This window comes from Fundulus heteroclitus, chromosome 11 (assembly GCF_011125445.2).
Source record: "Fundulus heteroclitus isolate FHET01 chromosome 11, MU-UCD_Fhet_4.1, whole genome shotgun sequence".
Lineage (NCBI taxonomy): Eukaryota > Metazoa > Chordata > Actinopteri > Cyprinodontiformes > Fundulidae > Fundulus > Fundulus heteroclitus.
In genome coordinates, this window is record NC_046371.1 from 37,601,978 (window position 1) to 37,627,713 (window position 25,736).

Below are 25,736 nucleotides of genomic sequence, written 5' to 3' on the forward strand. Positions count from 1 at the left end.
AAACCCCCACATTGCATGGCTGTTAACTCTATGCGGAAATCAAGAAGATATCAATGTTTTCAATTTCCTGTATGTAATGTTAGGGTTGCCTGGGCTTTTGGCTTGTGTTATTTCAATGTTTAATGTTGGGCTGTGTATAAATCTACAGTCAGTTAATAAAAAGAGGACGTGATAAAACACGAAGTAGAATTACATGAAGTGGAAAAAGAGGAGAAGGAAATAAAAAGGGCAGGTGAAAATTCTTTGGGTAAAAAAAACTGTAAGAAATGTTAGAGGCAGAAATAAATCATTGTTTCAGAAATAGAAGGATGTTCAAACAAAACATAAAGAAATATTTATGGTGCAGTAAAAACATGCTTTAAAATGTTGTGGTGTAAATCAGTACAAAACAAAAATAAAAACATATTTTAAAAATGTTGGTGTGAATAAATATGAAACAATAAAAAAGGTTGCAGTGGAAATACAGAGCAAAAAACTTGCAATAAATACACAAAGACAAAATAAAGACTTAAATAAAAATGTTTTATAGCAGAAAACAAGAGCGGTAAAAATAAGTCGGCATAAAACCAAGAAGAAAAGTAAAAATAAAAATGTAAGTTAAAATATATATATTTTTTATGAATAATTGATAAATTGTTAAAGAAATATCTTCTTTTTATTATTTTGTCACATGTAATGGCACACAAATTGATATTATTAGCTACTTTTTCAAGCAAATTTAAAATATTAAGTCCTTAACTTATTTCTGTATGTATTTTTAATTATGGCAGGATTGGTCCTCCATATGCATCAAACTGATAAAGTAAATAGATACTTGACACAGAAATGTTAGCTTAGTGAAAAGCATATTTAATACATGCTTAAAGATTGATATTTTCAAAGGGTACTTTTAATCTGACAAATGAGCCTCATTGGAACCCATATTGTAATTACTAAATATGACAATCAGAAAACTCTTTCATGTTTTAGTTCAGTTCTTTCATTGAGTCTTTCCTTCCAGAAATCCACATTCTACATTGCTTCAAAAGTATCCTGCATCTTCTGAGCTGCTGTCACAAACACATGGTTACAATAACAGATCCTGGAAATTCTACTATCTGTCCCTATCTTTATGTCTATTCGGTCATGCCAACACCGTTGTCATTCAACAGTAGATCATGTCAACAACTTAAGCCAGGATTAAATGTGTTTAGGATCCTCACAGAAACTCTTACACCATTTGAATGTTTTTCAGCTAAAAAGTAGAAATGTCTCGTCTGAACACCTCTGGTCAGTGTAAAAGTAACTTTCTCTGATCTCTGTTACGCCGAGTTACCATCAGAGACACTGTCATTTCCTGAGAGGCCAGCCGTAAGTCCCTGTCAGCAGGCTACCTTTGCTAATGGCCTCAGTGTGAAGGATGTGGGAGCATTAGTTCCTGTGAAACTGGAAGATCAGTGGGTGGCTGGAAAAGAGCCACTCTGCTCCCTAATTGACATGAAAGCTCTGTCTAGTTTGGTTTATGGAGTGGCAGGAGGGACTGGTACCCTCTGAGAGACTCTGTGAGGCTGGCCGGGGCTTCATCCCTATAGGCCTGAGGAGGGTGGAATGCAAATAGACACCAGATGGAGGAGGCATAACGGAGGTAGGGGAGAAGGAGGGGGTATGTAGGGAGCATGGTGAGGGATTTAGCTAACCTCAGCGTTTATTTATTTATCTGTTATGGCAAATGCCAATGTTTGAAGTTCCTGTAACAATGTAAAAGGCTCTAAAGTTTGTGTGTAACCATTTTTTAAACACAAAGAATACAGTCCATATTTATTGGGTGCATTCAGTCTAGATAAAACCTCACATGAAAGTGATAAAAGTTAGGAGAAAACTTACATTTTGTCTGACATTGTGTTATTTTAGTCATTTTTAAAAACTGTGTACTAAGAGCAAATTTATCCCAGCAAGGCCTGTGCCTTTACACCCCAGACAGCAGTGAAAAATAAATGGACTAAATTAAGAGGGAAAGGTTGACAATAGGTCTACCTTGTTGTGCTGTTTGTTAATCATTCTCTAGCCCCTCTGGCTTCAATAAAGCCAAATAAAAGAACATAAAAGAACAATTTGGATAGCCCCAGCTGTGAATAAGCAACCCATCACGCAACACAATAGACCAGTGCTCACTATAATTCACCCTGTGATCGCAGACACGCCCCTCTCTCTTGCCACGTCTTTGTTAAAGTCATCCGTCAGGCATATCACTTCCCTCTCCTCACCCCTCCCGCATAGCCAGATGGTTAAAATCCATAGTGCACTGCCAGAACAGGAGGAAGATCGGCTAAGCGCAGTTCCACATGCCTTCATCGGTCATTACTGGTCAGAGGCGGTCCATCACTAATTAAACTCAGCTTTGTTTAGATGGGCTGCAATAGTTTAGCAATCCATGAGGATGTTCTTGCACCTGGGGAGCCTACCTGTTACAGACCCGACCTATCAGTGTCACAGAGGGGGACAGGCAAGCTGGTAGAAATGAAGCCCAGCTGGCCGGTCTACACCGGTGGGCTGGAATTCACTGGGCTGTGGTACAGCTATTTTAACAGCCTTTGGGGCCCTATTGGTGCACCTCATTAGTCACAAATACAAAATTGATATATCTTTTACATTTTTTGGGCACATATATTTAAAGTGTAGCCCTTCTGGGAAAAAAAACTAAAGCAAGGCTTCTTTATTAAGTTCTCACCAATGTAAATAATTTTCAGCCAGGAAATGCCAATCATCCCTGATTGATGTCATAACTGATAATTATGACATGAGAAAGTTGCATTTTATTCAACTACCAACTTTATTAAAGGCCATGAGGGGACTTTTTTGTCCATTGTGCACATAGGACACTTTTTATATTTAGTCCATCTATGTGCTCATGAACGTGTTTTCAGAACAGAAAACGACAGTAAAAAATACAAAGCTTGACCCATTTTATTAATATTCAAGGCTCTCTGAAAGCAGAATATTATGCAAAGGGGTTATGGATGAGCACCTATTATGCTAACTGGTCCTCACCATTGATTTTCACTCTGAATGCCAGCCCTCTTTGAAGTTAGCTGTCTGCTGAGTTAGGCACTGTGGGAAAGCAATCAAGTTAAAAAAGTTCTCTCCTCCCTTAAATTGAGGGGCTAAATCTCTTTTTTTCTATCCAATCAATATGACAGAGACCTCTTAACTTATGTGCAGCAAATGATCTCTCTCAAACTCTGATTGGAGTGAGTTCTAAGGTCCAGTCCGACCTGATTATAAGAATCTAAGGCAAGCTCATTGAATACAGCACGATCTTTACCAGGCAGATCTCATCAGGGCCTTGTTCCAGTGCAGTGTGGAGGATCAGTCTCCAGGAAGCCCTTAAAAAAGGCAGCGACTAGAGCACTGGGAGCTTGGAGGGAGCAGCCGGGACCTGGGTGTACCAAAATTACCACCCTCGGTTTGCAGAGGTGGGGTCCACTTTAAATACTAATGCATATTTAAATGAGTATTTTGCATTGATCTGCATTAATCTAAAAATAAAAAGAATATGAAAATAAGTGCAGAATGAAAATTTGTATACGAAGGCGTTGATGGAAATTCATGAGATGCAAATATAGGCTAAATGACAGGTTCTTCTTTTCATTCTAAATATCCATGAGGTTGTAGCTAATTGGGCTTTTGTTGCGCAATTATCCGGAGTTTGTTGAGGGTTTAGTCATTCCTAGTGTGAGGTGCAGTCAGTGCTTTGTTTAACTTCCTCCTCTCATGCCCTGCATGTAACTTCAAACCTCTGGAGATCAGATAGTCTCCAGGCTGAAGCATATTGGCTCTGTCAGTCCCAGTTATGCAGTCTGCTTTCTGACTGTTGATGAGCTGAACCAGATTTGGATGGAGACAAAAAGATTTCACTTGGTGTTAAAGGCTTGTCTCAGTATAAGCTATTGTGGATGATACCTTGCAGGCAGTCCAAATGCTTTGAAGTTGACTTTGAAGTTATGAGGCAATTGGAGGAAATAAGGAAATTATCAGCAGGGCTCCTGGACAGCCTGTTTGAGAGAGACCTGATTGGACACAACTCCCTGCAGGGAAATGATGGCCATCTCACTCTGGGGGCCTCTCCTTATGGCCAGCCGGCTAAACGTATAGTACAGAGACACCAATTATGACACTTTGTCACATGGACAGCTGTGAGTTCCCAGTTCTAATGATGGAGTCTGCCAGCCCAGATCAGCAGTACTTTGCTGCCAACAAAGAATTTACTGTTACTGCCACCTCCCTTTCAGTTGTCAGTTCTGAATAAGGGGCGGGGGGGGGGGGGGGGGGGGGGGGATTATACACCTGCAGCCTGTTGGGATTCTGGATCTGGTTCCTTGTCTACTTTCCACCATCCAGTTAGGACAAAGGCACTGGGGATGCATCTGGGCACAGATGTTAAGCCTTTGTAACATGTGATGTGATGACACTTTGTTACTTCTCCACCTGACTTTAGGTGCTGGCAGCAATCATGGCTATATGCTCAGAAGTTCGATATTATTATGTTATGGACTTTTATAAATTGAATTATTATGCTTAGGTATAACTTTTATCAGTTGCAGCCCCACCCCCTGGTTCCTTCTCTACTAGCAGCTGTTTTTTGAAGCCCATTGTCGAAAAAATAGTTTAATTTGGAAAATGGCCAGATCTGCAGACAGTTAATTGAAACAGCTCAATGTATGGTAAGTATTTAGTTTTGTAATTGTGTAAACCCAGCCTGTGCTGTCAGAGAGATGCTTCCTATAACAGATGTCATTTCTGAGTCTTATCCATAACAGATATAGACTAGACAAGCAAGGCAACAAGACATTCTGCACTGTACCTTTATTTACTCGACAAAAAAAAGCCAAAATGGAGAAGTGATGCATCAACCACAATTCTGTCAAATGTCAAAGGATTAGTTTTTCCCCACGGATGCCATATAAATATTTCCTGTAGCCGCTGGTTGTCAGGTTTTGTACTTTTTGTCTGTATATTTTCTTTGTGTCTCTGTCCTTTCTCTTTTGATGCTACTTTGGCACGTGCATATAGTGAATGGCAGGGCAAAAACACATGGAGTTCTCGCCGTAAAGCAAGACTGACTCTCGCGGTCTAGCTATCTCTCTTCTGTCCCCCTGTCATGTTTAGCAACAGTTTTTAGGATATGATATGTTAAAAGCAATTCAATAAATCATCACGACTGGCCGTTAAGGGAGAATTCATAGTTCTAAAGCATCCCACGGTAAAACAAGTGTTTAGCATAACTAGGGCAGCCAGAGCACCGTTCTGATGGCCATGAAGCTGGACAGGGCAAGGAAAAAGAAAGAAAATAAGAAAGGCAAAAAGACTAACTTGGTTGTTTCTTTGCTTGCAACTTTGCAAAACATGTAAAGTTTGAAAACCTTTCCTATGCACAGTAGTCATCCTCTAGCACGAAACCAAAACTAGAAAAAAAAATATTCTGTGTTTTGTTTAGGCTCATTGATGCTGAGCGTCGCTCTAAGCCACTGGAGCTCTAGGTCTCAACGCTCCTACAGCTGTATGAAGCTCTGAAGTTGGGCTCAGAGCCACGGAGAGCCACTTCCAAAATGACAGTCAAGCCAGCCCTCACACGGTTTTGTTGGTCATACGAACATCATGCATGAAGCCTGAAGATTACTTTTCAAAATAAAAGTAATATGTTTGACATGTATTGAACTTTTTTTTTATTTTTACACATATCAACTTGATAGTTAATATAATTTTTACTGCTTTATGTAGTATTTTTTAATATTTGGGTCTTCTGGTGAATAAGGAAATATACATTTTGGTCACACTCATTAGCCTCAATAACTGCTAAAGCACTTTTTTCTCAAGTGACTACTTTCATTATAGATGACAGATGAAGATCTCCTGATGTTACCAATCAAAGTCCATCTACATGATGTGGAATTTCAAAATGAAAGCCCTCCAAAATCTCTACATTAAGTCACCTTGACTTAAGTTGCTGTCATCATTGCTATTAAACCGTACATTTTCAGTGAATGATTTTATAATGATGCGATCTGACTGCTCACACTGTACGTCTAAAAACCTCAGGTTGCACTCAGCCCTGTAGAGAGATGCCAGTTGTCGGATCATCTATCTGGAAGCCAAACGTAAACAGTAGAAGATGAAAAAGACAGAAGTGTCGATGCTCACTGTTAAATATGAGGCTCACTAGAATGAAACGTGTTGCCTTGGCAATTCTACACTTTGCTCCTCTGTAGTTTGACTCCATGTCACACGTACCGCCGCCATGCTTTTCTCCTCTGTTATGTTTTCATCTAAGAAGAAGAAGAAAAATAATTCCCTTATTTGCACATACGCAGTGCGGGGGGTTGGGGGAAATCGGCTCGTAGCTCTGCTTCAACAGCAGGATGTGCTCACAATCACCTCACGATGGCTAACTGAATTTCAAACATGTTTGATTTTCATCCGACTGTCTGATTCCTGATCTGGAGGTGGTCGTAAGAGGCCCCTGATTACCTCCTGTATACTACACAACGCAGGACATACGATGAAGCTGACACTCGACCCGATCCAAAAAATGTTCGCACAACTGAAGAATCAGATGAAAAAGGGCAAAAAAAACGTACAACGTATTCCCAGCTTAAGGAGAAGATGAAGAAGCCATCCGCCTTCCCAAGTTGATCGATGAAGTTACGTCCTTTTGCTTTGGCCAAGCAAATCACACGAACCGCTACCACAACTGATTGTTCCGAGCCAACTGGACGAGCCAATGAACAACTGTCCACCTGCCAGTGAAGCAGGTTGAGACACGGTGAGGAGTCCTGTCAGCCCAATGCCTCAGCTGTGCCAGACTGCTCCAGACTGATCCCCATAGAAAGGGTAACCAAAGTAAAAACAGAACAATCCCTTTTCTTATTAATCTAGAAATTTGATACCAAGCCTGGGCAGAGGTTAAAGGTATACTATGCAACCGGGGTTGATTTTCCAGCGAGGCTCCCCCCAGAGGGCGAAAGTAAAAGTGCACTGTCGTAAAGATGCTCAGCTGTTCTGGTTTCTCCGTCAAGCCAGGCGCGGTTGTTTTGAGCTTAGCAGACAGGCGAACGCAACGAAAAGTGGAAAAAACGGCAGTACAAACAATGACTAACACAGTGAAAGTATGAATATCAGGTTTCCTGCAGCGCTATGACGAGGCGGCCGCGGCGTCCGCCTCGTCGAACTCATGCTACCGCCTCGCCAACATTAAAAAAAAAAATTAATTATAAAATTTAATAATAATAATAAAAAACTCGATATGCTTGCATGTTTATTTGACGTTAACACGCGGTTCTTTGTTGCTTTCGCGCGTGCGTATAGTGAATGGCAGGGCAAAAACACATGGAGTTCTCGCCGTAAAGCGAGGCCGACTCTCGCGGTCTTGCACCAGACTTCTGAGCCTGTGGGTGCGGGCCGAGGGCTCCTGCAATTGCAAGTACGGTATTTCCCCCACAGACCACCAGGGCGGCCGAGAAAACCTTTGTTCAACCTGAAATGACTCATTTAATCATCCAAAACGGTATGGAACACATTAATTAATGAAAAATGTTGCATAGTATGCCTTTAATTAGAAGTAGGTAAAGCTGATATTTTCCTCCAGAAGGGGTTTGTTAAAATTTGTTCTGAAAATGTTGCATTGTGTGACGGAGTTCGTGTGATAAGCTGTTTATTGAGTTTTTGGTGTTTGTGAAACAGCCACGCTCTCTCTCTCTCTCTCTCTCTCTCTCTCTCTCTCTCTCTCTCTCTCTCTCTCTCTCTCTCTCTCTCTCTCCATTTCCCCTTTGTTTCTGCGGGTTTTGTTTGAAGCTCACTGTTATTAGCCAATTAGCCCATTGTTTCGGACTTGGTCCGGCCTCTTCACCTTCCCTTGTGGCTTGTGAAAGCTAACTGTCTTTAGCTGGATAGCTTACTGTCTAACACACTGCATCCTCAGCTAAAAGCTACCAAAGCTAACTGTCACTAGCTTGTTAGCTTATTGTCCAGACTAGGGCCACTCTTTTTCTCCTCCCTCTTGTGCCCTACTGAATCTAGCTGTTTGTTAGCTAGCCTATTGTCTGAGTCAGCCAGCCATCCTGAGTCTCTTAGCTATAGGCTACAAAAACGAACCATTGTTAGCGGGTTAGCCTATTGTCTCAATCAGCCCGCCAATTTGAGCCTCTCAGCTATGGGCTGCCAAAGCTAATCCTTGTCAGTGGGCTTGCTATCCACCTTATTTTCAACGGAAATACGGAGGCAGTGAGTTGCCGTTTTTTTGTGCGAGACTTCCGGCCGCTCACTTCCTGTCAGTGGGTAGCTAGCTGAAAAGCGACTCATGCAGCTACTTTGTCTCAAATTACTTGTCTTTATGACTTCGAGGAAGACCGGGATCGTTTGTACGGTTAGAGGCTGTCATAATAACGGGTGTAAAAGAAAGGTTAATGTGGAGAAGAAGTGTTTTAATCATCGACCGTGTACAAGAGCTGCGGATGCGTGGCGTCCTACTTCATTTACCCTCAGCCGAAGAATGAGGAATCTCTTCGCCTTGTGGTTAAAAGCTTTAAATCTGAAGAAACCACCGAAGCGACCGTATGTTTGTTCTTTTGTGGACAAAAGACAGACAGAAGAGGACACGTCGCCAGAAAAGTGTCTGGGCTGCGAAGTTCCATTAACAACAAAAACACGCAATGAGGAGAGCAGACACAGGTAAGCTAAGCGATGTTTACATTAGCCATCTTTTACTCTTAATTCCTTAGTTTGTGCCACTCCTCATAAAACATATGCTTTCACATGAAGCCAGCGCCTTTTAGCTTTGTTCCCTTTTAATCCCTGCTGGTATCTCTATGGGGTTCCGTTTATAAAGTTATACAATAAAAGATTAAAGGCGTGGTTCAGTTTTCATATATTTGTTATTCATAAATCTATAAATAAGTCACAGTTCCAAGTTAAATATTTAAATAACAAGCCTAATATTTAGCTCCAAATTAAACTAAACTAAACATTTAATTTGTAGTAAAATATTTAATTTGAAAATAAATGCTTGGTTTGCATCTTAATATGTAGTTTAAATCTAAACATTTAGCTTTGAAATTAAATATTTTGTTTGGAACTGTGACATTTACAAATGAATAACATGGCAAAAATCTGACTTTAAAAATGAACACCCAATTTTTCCTCTTATCACAGTAAAAAGCCCAAAGTTTTGCAGTTAGAACTTAACTGTGTACCCTTACAAATGACATCCCAGGTACTAGCACAGGCTCTTTGTAAAAACTGGAAGGAATGTGTGTGATATGAATATTTGAATGAGTAATGATGCAGGTGCTGCTCTATTAGCTTGGTGTTAACGAAGTTTTAAGTAGTCTTGATATGTTTTATGCTGTTTGCTAAACTGATTGTGGGTTTATGTTTGACAGATGACATCCTCTGTGATGCAGAGGCTGACCGGACCGCTCCATAATCAGAGTCACCTATAAATAACGATGCTGAAACTACAGGCACTGATGATCACACCTAGGAGAAAAGAAGAAGAAAATGTATGTGGCAGGGAACACACTGGCTTCCTGGAGTATTTTCGTCCTGGTGATGAAGTGACGGCAGACAGAGGCTTTACCATCGGAGATCTGCTGTTTGAGAGGAGATTTAACCTTGTTCTACCAGCATTCACTTATAAAAGGAGGGCAGTGGTGTGATGAGGATGTATTTGCCACAAAGGAGGATTGCAGATGTCCACATACATGTGGAAAGATTTATCAGGAGGCTCAAAGTTTTCACAATAATCTCCCAGACTGTAACTATCAACTTGGTTTATAAAATGGACACAATCTTTAGAATCTGTGCAGCTCCTGTGAGCATGCAGGAGAAATCATACATGAGGAAGCAGAGAAGTTTACATGTCAAAAAGATCCTGATTAGTTATTTTACTGTAAACCAGAGGGATTATAATACACAAGAACGTGTTTTGGATTTCTGCTTTTAAATATTTCTTATTTCCAGACTATTTAAGTGTTTACTTATACAAAAATTGTGTCCAACTACAATGTGTATTATTACATTTTGCAATCCATTTCACTTGCATATGTAATTTGTATTTATTCATATTTTGATCAAGTGGATGTTGACTTAGCACATGTAAAGAACTAAAGTGTATCTTATGTACATAAACTGGCAAGAAGATGCAGTTTTTCATTTATTGAATTTATGCAATTTGTTTTCACTAAATGTAATTACATTGTTAAGTTTAAACATTTCACTTATAGCATATTTGTAGGCCATTTAATTCTTTGAGGTGCAGGAAACATCCATCTTTCAGCCTTTTGGAGATGGCGCTGCTCATCTGTGGAGGACAATCCAGTCAGACCTTTGGCCACGGCAAACTGCACCTTTTAACAAAGTTAAAGAAATGGTTCCTTTTATTTAAATTACAGTACTTGGTGTCATATTTATATGACAATATGGGTAGTTTATAGTGATGACTATAAACTGTCCACATTTTCTAATTACCTTCCTGATATATATATATATATCAAATTGCCATTAAAGATTAGACTGTTATGAATTACAATGGAGGACTTACCTTTAGAGAAAGGAAGAGGTGGTGTGCTGACAGAATATTACCCAAACTTGAATGACCTTAACCCCCGCAGCATCAATGAACAAGAGATCAGATTTTTACCTATCTTTAAAAGATGTGCAATCTGTTGATTAAAAAATAAAAACGTTTTCATATATCAAATTTTATTTGTTCGAAAGGTGGATTGTTTCATTCGGTCTGCCATCTTGAACTCTGGGCTGCCACAGCTAGCAGCCGTTAGCCAGCTGGCCTGTTGTTTTGAGAGGTCATTACACAGCCACATTTATTTCAATGCTGTTTACAGCATATTTGCTGTTATTTTAATAGGAATATTACAATGTTTAATTAAGTGAAGCTTAATTAACTACTTGCTGTTCCTGGGGACTCTTTGTCTCAGTGCATACCTGCATCGACTGGGCAAGTCTGTTTCTGTCTGAATCATCTTGTCACCTGCTTGTTCCTGCTAACATCATGTGGTCATCTGCCTAATCCTGCCATCATCACCTGGTCAACCCATGTCAGTCATCTCTTGTCGTCATCAGTCAATCCTGCGTGCCTGTTTCTCCTGCCACTCTCTTATTTGAAAAAAATCAACATTTTAAAGAGCTCACCCTGAGTCCGGTTTGAATATCGGGTTCCCTGAGCATAACATGATATACATATAGACATTTTCTTTTTCTTGTGGTTAATGATTAGTGATTAAAGCTAGGATCGGTGATTTTTGGTCTTAATACTTTCTACTGAGGCCTTTCTCTTCTTCTCATAAACATGAATGCCGTTGGCTTCATGCGACTCTCAATCATGTTCAAAGACTACGGCGAGAGCAGTGGAGCTACAATGAACGGCTAACACTTAACCTAGCCACTAACCTAACCGGATACATAAACACTAGAAGTGAGCATGCACAGCCAGCAAGCGGAAACTAGCACGGACATTGTCGTTACCTGAGCGTGCAGAATCATTGGTATGTGGGACAACCGATAAATATGGTGATACCCAGAACTTCAGGGACAGGGGGGAATGAAAGCAAGAACAAAACTTTTTAAATTCATGCCCTTCGGAGCTAGGGGCATTAGTTTTTACAGGCCTGCAGCTCCCAGGACATAGGACACTAACCTCCTTTTTATGAATAGACAAGGTATTTACTACTACCAGGATGGAAGGACCATTTTACCCTGTATTACAAAATGTGTTCTGAACAGGATTACCAACTATAGATTTAATTTCTATTGCAGTTATAAGATAAAGTTGTCAACGTTTACTGGTGGCCAATACCACTCAGTTTCACAACTGGTTTAAACACCCATCTTTTTATGGTAAACAAGATTAATAATAGTTCATTAATAAGCCCAATTGTTAGTTATAAGCATTGAAGGCTAGTAACCCTTAATCACAACCATTTGAATTTTTTTTTGTTGTTACTTACTTTTGATTAGAATAATGCATTGTTAACTATAATTTACAATTATTAATATTCATAATCAAGCAAGTAAAATACACAACAGTCCTGTAACCAGCGGGTTGTCTGTGAATGTGTAGAAGAATGACTGTGCACAGGTGTAAACGTGTACATGAATAACTCCACGTAGCGTAAAGCACTTCAGGATCGTCAGACTTAAAGTACAGGCCTTTTTACCATTTATGTGTTACTGTAGATGCCACTTTAATGCCAATGTCAGGGACCTTTGGCAAACTTTACTCATTTTATTTGTCAGGGTTTTGTTTACCGATGAACTCAGGACGCACACACGGGACTAAAAGTTTGAGTCTTTATTGAAGGAAGTATGCTGGGTGGTGAATGATGAAGACCGGAGGTTCAGGACTGCAGAAAGTCAGGGATGAATGTGATGGCAGGAGCTGACGACTATCCAGGCAGCCGGGAATGCTCAGAACTGCTCGGCTAGCAGCCTCAGTAGCCACAGCAGGTTAGCAGTTCGTTTGCAGACACCAGGACACAGAGCTGAGCTTCACCAGGGCGGCTAGTCAGGTTAGCAGAACTTAGGAGACACCAGAGCACAGAGCAGAGCCTTTCCAGGATGGCTAGTCCAGTTAGCAGTTCTCTGGAACAGGCCTTTGTGTGGTAATGGTATAAAGCTTGTTACTCATCATTACTCCAGACTTTTTGAATTGAGAAAGCTTCCGGGAGAGGAAGCGAAACGTCTTCAACTACGGAAAACAAGTCCAGTTGCTTTGTTTTTTACCTTTTTTTTGGAATGACCATGACCTGATGACTGAGAATCTTCACCAGCATACAGTTCTCTGGAGACACCAGGACACAGAGCAGAACCTCTCCAGGAACAAACAGTGAACAAACAGTCTTTAGAGTGACTGGCAGGACTAACCTTAACAACAGGAGCAAAACAAAGCTTCCAAGGCAAAACGGGGACTGGCATGGAGAGGTGTGGAATGATGACGGCCCAGTGCTGAACTGAAGGCAGAGGGAGGTTTAAATAGAGCACTTAAGAGGTGGAACAAGGGTCTGGCTAATTAGCTGGTAAATGATTATCAGGTGTGACTGACTGCTGAGGAGGTGAAGTGAAAATTGACAGAAAATAACTGATGACTGAAAACTAACAATAAATAAAGTCAAACCTAACCCAAAAGAGATGAAAAAATGAAAATAACAGAAAAACAAAGCCAAACCAAAACTCAACCATGACATTATTATTTTTACATTTTTATAATTTAGGCAAGTATTATATCTCTATTTTATAATTAATGTGTTTTAGATGTTCATTGCACCGTGGGTTTGGGAATGTTGTAATTTCAATCCTGTGTATGCCATGTACATATTGCAGATTTTGACAATAAATTTGACTTTGACTAACTAACAATGATAAACAGCTGGAGTGTTTCCAGTTCTCACTTTGCATCACAGTAACTGTGTGTAACTAAAATGTGACTCTTTTAATAAACAGCATGTGAAGTATGGATTTATATTGTTTGTTCAAATGGACCGAATTCATGCTAGCCTTTGATCCAGACTATTTAAAAGTATCCAACTGACACCACATAAAAAATGAAATAAAAAAACTCTAAATAAATATTGCTTAGATATTTTTGTTGGTGCATTTCACAGTTTGGTGGAATCTTATAAGGCTTGCCAGGGGGAGACATCGGGGAGATATTAACATGACTTTAATGACCAATAGGTATCCTTCTTTGCATTAAAATGCAGATGTAAAGCAGAGCATTGAGTTTGCCACCACTCATCACTGTGTGATGGATTTGCATTAAATTTGGTTTCACGCTTCAAACAGATGTCCTCTTAATAAATCAAAGGTCACCACATGAACACTCATTCAAATCAAATAAAACGCTTCCTGCTTATAATAAGGAGTTGCATTTCAAAACACACACTTTCAATTAATTTTGCTGCTTTAGTTCTTTCAGAAGCGTTGCAGCTAGAATGCCAAAGGTCTGCAAGGCTGTAATTGCTGCAAATGGAGGATTGTTTGATGAAAGCAAAGTTTGAAGGACCAAACTATTATTTAAAGTACAAATGATTATGTCTAACCTTGTTAATGTCTTGACTATATTTTCTATTCATTTGCAACACATTTGAGTAGTAAAATGTGAGCTTTCTTGGACCCTGAACATTTGAGCAGTATGGCATAGTGTCTGCCTCTCTGTCTCTCTCTCTCTCTCTCTGACAGACAGATATGTATTCCACAGTCTTTTAAGATATTAAGATTACTTTAAGGTAAAAAAGCAGACAGTTGATATTTCTACAGAAAACCATCCTGTGGACATTTAGATTTTAGACACTTTTCATATTCCATCCATCCAGAGTATGCCTGGTGATGAAGTCATTTTCCCCATGATAATACACCTTGCCACATAGCAAATAGAGTCAGATCAGTTTAATAACAAGGTCAACTAACCATATGGTTCTCAATCCCTCTGAAAATGTAGAGTGTAAACTGAAAAACAATCCTTCACTCTGCAACACTGATCTGTCTGCTGCTGCAGGAGAATATTGGTAACTGTTATTTTTATAGTTATTTCCTGCACTTGATCTGAGGAAGAAGATTCTGCATTAGCTAAATATTGTGTCCTTACATTTTTAAGTATCTTCTGGAAATCCCAAACGTTATTTATCTGGACTTCTTTTCCTGTTTCTTAAAGAGCGTCATGACATAACCCATGAAACACTGACGTTGTTTTGAAGCTTGAGCCATCATTATGAAATTAATTAAAAATGTATTGTTTTACTGCGTGTTACTGCGACATTTCTCTTTGGCCAGTCCGGTTCACATTACACATAATGAGGCAAAAACCGACAAACAGGCAATGAACAAGGGTTAAAGTTTTTTTCTTCTTGTGAGGGAAACCTTACAGATCCAACTTCAACAAATGATTGAATTGTTAAACACATTAAAACATGCTTATGCCACAACACAAACGCAAACGCACTTACTAGATAACTTCACTCTCAACAAACTATGATCCCAATCCAACCTGTCAGGGGCTATCGATCTCCATTTCAGCACACCCTCCTCCATGCAGTTCCCATATTGTACCCCATTAACACCATATGTGTTTGCGTAGCTGGCATAGATGCCCCATGAATGGAACCCCCCAAAATTAGAAGGGAGCAGAAAGATCCCAGAAATGGGTTACGGGACAGGGGTCGTCACGGCAGCTTTGTCGCTGGGAAAGCTCCCATTGACACAGTGATGGAGCAGGAGGACAAGGCTGTGATGGGGGACGGGTATCGTTAATAGCAGTCACACTGAGGCTGTCAGTGGGACGTCCCGGTGCCACATGCGGCCACATTACCCTGTTCACACGCGCACGTCAATGATGATATGTGGGCAATGCAGTAGGGCTTTGTGAGCCTGAGCATGATTGAAGGCAGATGATGTAGGCATGCAATCTGTTTAATACAAGTCTGCCAAAAAGCTACAGTATATTGCACTGTAGGAGGTTTGCATTGGGATGTATGCTCTCAATTTATGTCTTAGAAACTCAACTAGGACAGAAAAGATCCTAGTGATAATACATTCATCTTATCTCTTATTTGAGAAAATGTAGTTTCTGAGTACATCCATCACCCTATGTATACCATATACAGTAAATAGAGTGTATGCAGTGCCAGGAAAGGATTGACAATCTTCAAGCTTTCCCATATTTAGTATTTTAGTGGAATATTATGTGATAGAGCAACATAATGTATTAAAAAGTAAAAGAAAGAAAAATGTGATACATGGTTTTAACAATGTTTTTGAGTAATAAGAATCTGATAAGTGTGGCATGCATGTGTATTCAGCTCCTGTGAGGCACCACTTTGTAGAGCCACCTTTTGATGCAGTTGCAGCTGCAAGTCTTTAGAAGTATGTCTCCACCGGGTTTGACATCTGTTGAGTTCAAACTTAGTCAGACTGGATGGAGAGTGAGTGTAAGGATCAATTCTCAAGCCTTGCAACAAAATTCCAGTTGGATTTAGGGCTGGGCTTTGACAGGACCATTCAATGCAATGAATATGCGTTGATATAAACCATTCCATTGTAGCTCTGGCTGGATGTTTAGGCTTGTTGTTTTACTGGAAGGCAAACTTCCACCCCAGTTTAAGGTATTTTGCAGCCTCTAACATATTTTTTTTCAGCCTCTAACATATTTTCTACCAAGACTGCCTTTTGTTTATCTCCATCAACTCCAACCAACTTCTCTGTCACTGCTGGAGAAACGCAGGCACATGGAATGATGTGTCCAAGTTAATGTGTAGAGCTGGTTTTATACCACTCATGTTTTGCATTAGGGTTAAAGAAAGTTTTATTTTGGCCTCATTGGACCAGAGCAGCTTGCACATGTTTGCTGTCTAAAACATGAAAGCAAGACTTCAAAATGTTTCCTTTCAACAATAACTTTCTTCTTCCATTAGGACAGATTTGTGAAGTGCACACTAACATCTGTTAAGTCAATATATTCTTCCACCTAAGCAATCTGTGAAAGCTATCCTTACCCAGCCGTCAGTTAATGTGGGCGGCCAATGCCTCGGTACCTTTGCTGTCTTGTCATCCTCTCTCCATGCTCTGATGATGGATTGAACAGAGCTCTGATATGTCCAAAGTTGTTTTAGGACCTAAACCTGCTTTAAACAGAACCACAGCTGTAAACAAACCTTTGAGACCTACAAACAACAAATTCATTGATACTGAGATTAAATAAAATAAAGGTGGACTCTCAATGATTTTGAAATTCATTAATCACTCGATTAAATACAATGAAATTTGTAGTTAAAATGTGACAAACTCTGGATATTTCCAAGCCACCATACGCCTATGAAATGTCATCAAAAAGGCCTAGTTTCACCACTTTGAATCCTTACATCATATTTAGGTTCTGATAACTAATCACTCGCCGTTTGGTATTTCAGGACAGACTTTTTTTTTTTTTAAAACACACTTTGAATAGATTATGTGAAGTTCTTTTAAGGTATTAGCTGTCAAACTGGGTACAGAGAGATCCTTGGCAGGCAGCTCCTTTTTGAACAGAGGGGCATTGATGAGCATCACCAGCACTCCAAAAAAGCAACTGCAGAATGAAAGAAAAGGTGGATTCTGCTCTCTTGGTAATAGGAAGCTGCAGATTCCATGTTTAGGGTTCTGGTGTTATCAGGCGGTATATAAAGTCAGTTCCACTTCGATCAATGTAGTTTATTTTGCCGACTGCTACAAAGAAACCAGCCGACTGCTTCCATTTATTCAGCAGAACGTGGATCCGTGTTTAGATCCTGTCAGGCTGTGTATTTGTTTCATAAATGTGACAGATTCGAGGCACACGGCAGGAGTTTGGCTTGTCCCATATTCACTTCTCCTGAACCATCCTGTAAGTGAGCGTCTCTGCATGTCAGCTGACATTTTCTCTGTGTGTGATGTTAATGCTTAAGACAGGAACAGTAAGCCTTCTTTGAGCCCTTTACACAGCCACCCTGACTCAAAGCCTCCTGGGATGATTATGAATCTAATAATTAAACATTTATTGCCAACAACACCTGCTCTCTACCTCCCCTCTGGACCCCCAGGGACCCCATCACATAGAGAGGGAGGAGAGGAGTGAGAGCTGGAGGGAGGGACACAGGAGGAGCTAGAGGGAGGGGTTGGAGAGCGGAGAACAATCCAAAGGGGTCAGCATCACATCGCTGGATTCTTTTACAGCGGCGAGAGGCTGTTGTTCAGTGTGACGGCAGACGGACAGCATGTGAAGTTATTTCATCTCAGAACAATAGAAACAAGGAGGACATCCCGGTCTGATGCTTGGAGGGAGTCAGAGCAGGACCACCCACCTCCCCTACCCTCGGCTGACAACCAATTAAAACCAACTTGATTCCTTTTCTGTCCACTTTTACACTTTTCTGTTTAATCTTCTCCAAGTGTGGAAACGTCAGAGGAGCATCATTACTGCACTTCTCAGTACAGAGGAGGCTAAAGAGAGTCTGCTGGGGGAACAGTGACATTTAGGAGGAGAGGGAGCCCCACTGAAAGGGGGACTGCAGGTCCCTCTGGGGGGCACCATGCTGCGCTACCTGATCAAGACCCTGCTGCAGATGAACCTATTCACCGACACCATCCGAAACCCGTCCAACGGCACAGATCTGTTCTTCAACGAGTCTCTGCCTGCCTTTAACAGCTCTCTGCTGGACTGGGGAAACTTCTCGGGCTCCAACGGTGAGTGCATGCAGGGTTTCTACATCTTTACCTGCTGTGACAGCACGATTTGTTTTAAACAAAGCCCACTGTGGGTGAGCTGTGGAACAGTGTGGGGATTCTCCTGAGAAAACAAGTTAGCAAGAGTTAACTCCCCTGAGCTGGCTGGATGGAATTAGATTCTCTGACAGAATTCAGTATAAACTGCTCTCAGATCAGATCTGCCCACAGAACGTCAGGATGATCCTGTTATGTCATCCAGATAATGAGAATAAATGTTAACATGTTCTTCCTGATTCCCCTGATGGCTGAGAGAGATGTTATCATTGGGCAAACCTCTCCTCCACGTCCTTTTCTGTCTTAGTCCTGTGGAAGATGTCTGCTAGCAGAAGAAACATCTCTGAACGCCAGGAGATCAGGGCTGTAAGTGAAATGTGACAGGGAGCCGTTTTACCTCCTAACACAGTGTGGACTGCAGGAGCATCAGCAGCAGCCGCTTTGCTCTGGTAAATGAAGCTGTCTGCTGTCTGCTGTCTGCTGTCAGCGCCGCTGGCTTGGAGTTGTCACTTCTCCTTAACTTTTTCCACTGGGCTTCACCTTCTGTCAGTCTTCCTGCACTGGGCTCTGCTCTGTTTCTGGGGAAAATCCAAAATGCCTATTTTTTTATTATTATTTGTGCAGAAGAAATTGTGTCGAAAACTATGCATGCATGCATGAGCTAATGATCTAATGAGGTGTACCTACACTGCGTGTTCCTGTAATGGTTTGACTGCATATATGCATTCCTATGAGCGCACATGTAAGTGTGTGTGCATGTTCAAAAGGCTCAGTTAAGTCAGCACATCACCTATGCCTGCTGTAATGAGCACACTGGCTGTGATTCCATGTCAATGCATACCAATGACAGCGGCTTTCACACACACACACACACACACACACACACACACACACACACACACACACCATGGTCAGGTGCATGTAATATATTCGGTGCATTCTGTTTGGTTTAAAGGTAATAATTTCATTCAGCCTTCTTCCCTGTTCCAGTTTTGCGCTGGTTTTTGAAACACCCTGCTGTTTCCCAGCTTGTGTCCATCAGTTGATAGTGAAGAGCCGGCCATCAACAGCTCTCTGTGTGTGCGCCACTTTTGCGGATGTAATTTGTTACAGATGGGAGTAAGATTGTGCCTTTGATGAGTGGACGCGGGCGACGGAGCGAGCCCAGCTGCCCATCTTTGTAAGGAACTTCAAGAAGCACTGATCCTGCCTCGTTTTATCGCTTCTCACATGACGCCCCCACAGTTCTTTAGTTTTTGTTCTTTTCATCCCCAAGCTCTAATGGAGTGTAGATTGACTGTGGGGCTGACTCTGGAGATCTATAGAGAAAGTAAGCATGAGAGGAAATGGGGAACAATGAATCCATTGAGGGGAATCTATCTGAGACAGATCAACTCCGACCGGCAGGCTGATAGACAGCCGTGCTCCATGAGCATCTGGGCTGATATTCCTCAGAGCTCAGAGAAGCAGAGTCCTCTCCTGGTGATGGCACCAATAAATTCAGCCTGCCACAATGAGGAGTGAGAAAGGAGAAATAGATCTGCTAATCAGTGAGATGAAGAATAGATAGCTTTTCTATTACCAGAAGGAATATAGACTGACCACATGAAGACAACCAGACTGCTTAGAAAATACTGATATCTCATTTTCTGCTCACAAAACAAATTGATGTGGCTGATTTATTTATCTGTTGTTTTATGTGTTTGACTCAACTTCTCTCTGCTGTGTTTCTCTATATGGATGTTTGAAAGTGTTAATAATAGAGACATATCTGCGTGGCCATTATGTGCTGATCTATCAGGGTGGTGTGTGTGTTGGGGGGGGGGGGGGTGTCTGGCGGCCCCTGGTCGAACTGTGGGTATCCAAGCAAAAAAAACCCGATAGCAAGACAGTCGGCGGTCAGCCGAGCCAGTTGACCTGGAGCTCAGTGGGAGGCTCAATGAGAAAATCAATGAGGCCCAATAACCAATTTAGGAAATAATGGACACTGCACTCAAACATGGAATCACTACAGTGGACTGCTGGGTCTGCCCATTTTGGCCATCGCTTCTCTACCTCACTCTTCCTCATTTCTTCTCCTACAACCACTAAACAGGAGTATGCCTGACGGATCTGACAGCTACTGAACTGCCTCACATTTCCTTTGAGGGAGTAGGAGTGTCTTTAAGGCATATTAATAAAGAGGAAGTCACTGAAAAAGATTTGAAATTTAAAGGATTGCATTTTACTGTTTTTGTTACATGATCAATTAAAGATGAGCTTTTTTACATTTTATGTTGTACAAATTATTGTACATTTAAAAAGGTAAATGAATGTTAGTCATCAAAATTATAACAATTTTATTCAAGCCTGTTGTTTTCTAAATTAAGCATTAACTACTTGACTTTTGGTTAAAAAAAAATCTAATCTTGAAATTTAAACTTTAACTCAGGATTTCTGTCTACTTAGCTGTCCAGCATAGCAGAAATGTTCATTTGTGCTGAATTATAAAAGAATATTTATCAAGTCAACAAAAGTCAAGAACTTGATAGAGTTTCTGTGTTGGAACAAGGATTGAAGTTTGTACCCGGCTTTCCCATGGTGCTGATGCTAAGGCCAAAACTTTCTACACTGGACCACATTTTAGTTAAGTTTGCTTGATTTCAAAAGTTTTTGTTTGTGTTTTCTATTTCATTGCCTGAAGCACAACTAATACTAATTTTGTTTTTCTTTTGCACCTGCAGGATAAAGCAGATAGGGAGCTCAAGCTTAATGATTAGTTAGAAGTTCATTCATTTAGTACATTTCAGTTTGAAGTTAAACTCATTTATTTGAGGTTGATTTTTGCTGCAAATGAAATATATATATCGATTTAAATCTAGCAAAATGAAATGTGCACAATCAAATTTTGTTGGCGAATACATAAATTTTTGTCAGGGTGTGCAAATAACTTGCGTAGCTCTTTGCACAGCTTCAAGTATGGAGGAACAATTACGTATTATTTGGACTATAAAATATATATATATATATATATATATATATATATATATATATATATATATATATATATATATATATATATATATATATATATATATGAATGAGTAATATAAATAATGACTCATACTGACCAACATGAACTGAGGAGTAAACATTACTGTCTATTGCCACAAGAGGGTGCTCTAGCTTTGTGAAAACTATATGCCACTCCTGTACTACTTATTGAAATATTAACTTATTAATGACAAAGACTGAACTCGTTTGTATGTTCTTTCACTGTTTCAGTACGGGTTCAGGCAGCAGCGCATTGTTTGTTGCAGCTGGAAGAGAGAGCTCAAACTGCAACAGAACCTCATTAATGGGCTGCCCGTGAAGCTAACAACAGCTAGCGCTAGCTTGAAGGTCTGTTGTCCAGGCGCTTTACAGCTTCTCTGATGCACATGAACTTTATGTTGCTCTCAAACATCCGTGTCATACTGTTATCTTATCACATAGCACTGTTACGCTCATAGTCTAAATTCAGCGTAAGTTTGACAACTTTCAGCATAATGGGCTGACATGCTTGCTGGTTGGAGATGCTAATTTACCCCATTCATCCTCCCAGGTTCCATATTATTCAGCCAGTTGTGGATGCAGCTGTGAAATTTAATAAATTGGCTCACCAGATTAAATGTCAGTCTTTAGTCGGAGATTGTGTGAAATAAATCAGAATAAGAAGTCTCACTTTAACCTAAATCTAGGTTTTTGTCTCTGTTGCATTTTTGGTTAAAACAAGTCAGTCCTTTAATCATGAAGTTATTCGCAGTAGGTAGAGTAGCCAGGAACTTTACTTAAGTAAGCGATACTTGAGTCATAATAGGACTCAAGTAAAAGTTAAAAGTACAGTGCAGTAAAACTACTCCTAAAAGTAAATGTTGTTCAAAAAGGTACTCAAGTAAATGTAACTGAGTAAATGTAACTAGTTACTACCCACCTCTGTTCCGGAGCAACTTATAGTCCAGAAAATACAGTATATATCTTTAGGTGGTTTTTGTAGATTATCTATGTGTAGTCAATGTGTTATTAAAGCATGACTGTAGCATTTTAAAAAACTACGGACAAACAGAATCCCTGACATATGATATAGGCTAATTGATACAAACAGGCAATATTTTACCACTTTTCATCCTTGAAAAGTGTGCCGTTACTGGTGCATGTCTGATGCAAGGGCTATTGAACAATTCTCATACCACGACTCTGAAGGTTTAATGAGGTCACGACTCATTAAAGCTGCTGAATGTTGACAGCAGGTTTAATGACATGCAAAAGGGCGAAACTGAAAACAAAATAATCACTACAATCAACATTGTAACTTAATATGCACTTATAATCAGTATTTCTACTGTTTAACAATGCAGATACATCTAATTATATGTACTTGTACACTACAGATGCTATCTTGAAAGGCATTGCAACGCATTAGTATGTAACTTCTTGCACAAAAACAAAGATAAAGATTAATATTTTGGGACATATCAGCGATGCAACCTTGAACAAAATATGTGTGCAGTTTTCTTTCTAAGAAAAGACTAGTGATGCACTGATTCATTTCTTTTCGATCCAATCCGATCCGATTCCTGGGCTAAGCGTGTCGGCCGATACCAAGCCGATACTACTGTTGAATGAATAAACCTTGCCATGTGAGTGAAATTATCAGGCTGGAAATAAACATTGAAAAAGTTCTGCATGTTCTTTAGCATGGTGCTTTGGGGGGTGCTTATTTAAGTTTGTTGTGTTGAATTTACCAACCTAATGACCCCCCTCGCAGCTTATGCATTGCATCAATGTGTATTATATCTATGAAAAAAAAATTAGTGGATCGGAACGCTGGATCAGCATCAATCATCCGATATCCGATCCATGTATCGGAGTGGTGCATCTCTAGAAAAGAGCATGTCATTCTAAAGGCACCATCACCATTTTGCTTGACTGAGGGTTACTTCCATTCCATAAAGTCCCTAAGATGCAACACCTGAACTTACTGTTTGATTACGCTATAAACACAGAAATAATGGACTGAATTCCAAGGGATTTCACATTTCTAGACCAATGTTTCACAACTTGATAACAGAACAAAAAGAACTAGTTCAACATAAAGTTCTAAATAAAGATAAAAATGATTTGATTTCTGTTTATAGTTCACCACATAAATATATGTGGATGTAAATATAGCTTTACGTCTCCAACTCATACTAATTCTTGTTTAATTACCATATTTTGTCTAAAACAAAGTTAAACAGTTTTGTGACATTTGTAACAAAAATTTGTCTTTTTACCATTAGGTGTTTTTTTTCTTTTCTTTTCCTCTTCATTGCACGGTTAAAAACCGTAATGGCCAAACAGTGAAAGATGAAGTTGTTTGGGACAGAAGCGCTCACTCATTTCACTTTTTGTTGATAACTCATGTCCGTATGATGCATGGTTTATTTGTATGCTTCTTCAACCACCAAAAACAAAATAAATTCAGATTAATTGTCCTGAAAGAGTCACCCACCATGGAGTCCCTCTGCAATCAAACATTGATTCTGTCTCAGCACATTAACGACAGAGATGTGAAACACAAGACGATCAGAAACTACAGTCTGTCTTTGCTCCATCTCCTGTCCATAAACAACAGAAAACGGGGAAGAATAAAAGCCGTCAGTGAAACCTGATAGTTCTAATAGTTTATGCTTCAGGCTTCAGTTAGCAACCTTACTCATGAAACAAAGTCAAAGTTACAGCAAAGCTGAACTGTGGCTCTGCTGCCGGTGCCCACCCAGATAGTCAGCAGACATTGAGCGGTGCCTTGAGAGGAAATGCTGCAGGTCTTTCTACATGAAATATCCAGAGGTTGTTCCAGAAAAAACACAGATAAACACTTTCATTCAGCCCCAAACAGAGTCCTGGTAGATGATGTCAAAATGAGCTGGGCTACGTTCTCCACTTAGAAAAACGACTTTATCCAAAATGTGAGCTCCACTCATGAATCTCCTGATTCTCCTCTTTTCAGCAACACAGTGCTGCGCTTTGGCTGCTTGTCTCGCTGAATAAGAATGCTCACAGATGAAAATAGCCATTTGTTGAATAAGTAACTGTAAAAAGCACCAATAATGGACAACTATCCAAAAGCACATGTTGGATTATTTGTCTCTTTTTTCCTTAGATGTGAGTGCGTGTGTGGTCGCCTGTCCTCTGTCGCTCCATCGGTGACGTGGTCAGGGGGGTTCCTGCCTCTCATCCCCTGCAAGGATTGAGCAGGTAGTAGATAGCAGAGCGATGAATGAAGAATATGTTCTCACGTTGAACTGACCTGAATCGTATCTTTGTGCCCTGGATACAGCTCCAGATTGGAGAGAATATTTTGTATTCAGAGTCAGTAAGGAAAAGGTGGAAGCTCTGTTATTTTCAGAAGATGCTCAGACGTGTGTTCCCCAGAGAGCAGGTGTCAGAACAAGATCTCCAAGGAACACATTTGTGTTCATGAATCAATATGCAAAACACATCAAACTCCTGTTAAAAAGACTCAAATACCTCTCTTCCCTCGAACTGTTCAGGTGTAATCGATAAAGGTCAGGCCGGGCCTTAAGTAATATTTTCTGTAGGTGGAATGTATGAATAGAGAACCATTAGATAGCAGTGCTTGGAAAGGTAGACGCAGGAACAATGAGCGCGATCCTTCAGTGACAAACCAGTGTTTAACAGGAGTAGTGCAGATCATGGGCAGCTGGAGAAGGCACTGCCTGCTGCTCTGCTGTGTAATTATATGTCTGTGTGTATATGTAAAATAATTCACAGGCACTAATGCGGCCATTTGTCCCTTCATGGAGGTCAAGTAGATTCACCTCTGCTCTTCTCTCTTTAACACTGTCAGAGACTTGGCAGCTCTGTGTCTGCATATTCTCTCTGCAATTATGCTATTTCCATATGCAAATCCCACAAAAGTAGCTCACAACTGCTTTGATTTGTGCTCAAACCAAACTATCAGCAGACTGTTTTTTTTTTTTGTGCAAATCAGAGTTTCACACAATCAAGCCTGTTTACTTACCGTCTGAATTCAGAAGCACATTTTTGGAGGAACAAAAGAGGGGGAAGGCGAGCGGCATGGTGCCCACCAGGAGCTCTGGCAGCAGGGTTAGCCCAGCTTTATCAGGAAGCCCTCAGGTGAACGTTAAACAGAGAGATGTTTGGCGCTAACGCTGCTGTCAGTGTATGCGCTGCGTGGCTGCAGCCGGCTCCGGCAGAGGAGCAGTAGCCTCAAAATAAATAGCACAGGAGACAAAAAAGATCTGTGTCTGCATTCCTGCCTTCTGTAGCTGTGGTTCTCATGTATTTTCTTGGAACGGCTGACTGACAGATACATTATTAATAGATTTCTGGGGAGCATTTGGGAGGACAACCATCTTTAATCATAGTGTGAGCCGACATCCAGGAAGCAGCAGTTGTCTTTCCTAATATCTTCC

At 40.4% G+C, this 25,736-nt stretch overlaps 1 protein-coding gene across 5 annotated transcripts in view; it reads left to right on the forward strand.

Annotated features, from left to right (window-relative positions):
• Nucleotides 1-17,728: 17,728 nt before the first annotated feature.
• The window catches only part of robo3 (roundabout, axon guidance receptor, homolog 3 (Drosophila)), a 272,135-nt gene continuing 264,127 nt past the window's right edge, over nt 17,729-25,736 (forward strand). For 3 of the 5 annotated variants that reach the window (XM_021319309.2, XM_036143483.1, XM_036143480.1), the window contains exon 1: nt 17,729-18,240. In XM_021319309.2, the coding sequence (XP_021174984.2) occupies nt 18,087-18,240 (154 nt within the window). In that variant the 5' untranslated portion in view covers nt 17,729-18,086. The remainder of the gene's footprint in view (nt 18,241-25,736) is intronic. The other 2 variants (XM_036143481.1, XM_021319310.2) reach the window with 1 other exon arrangement.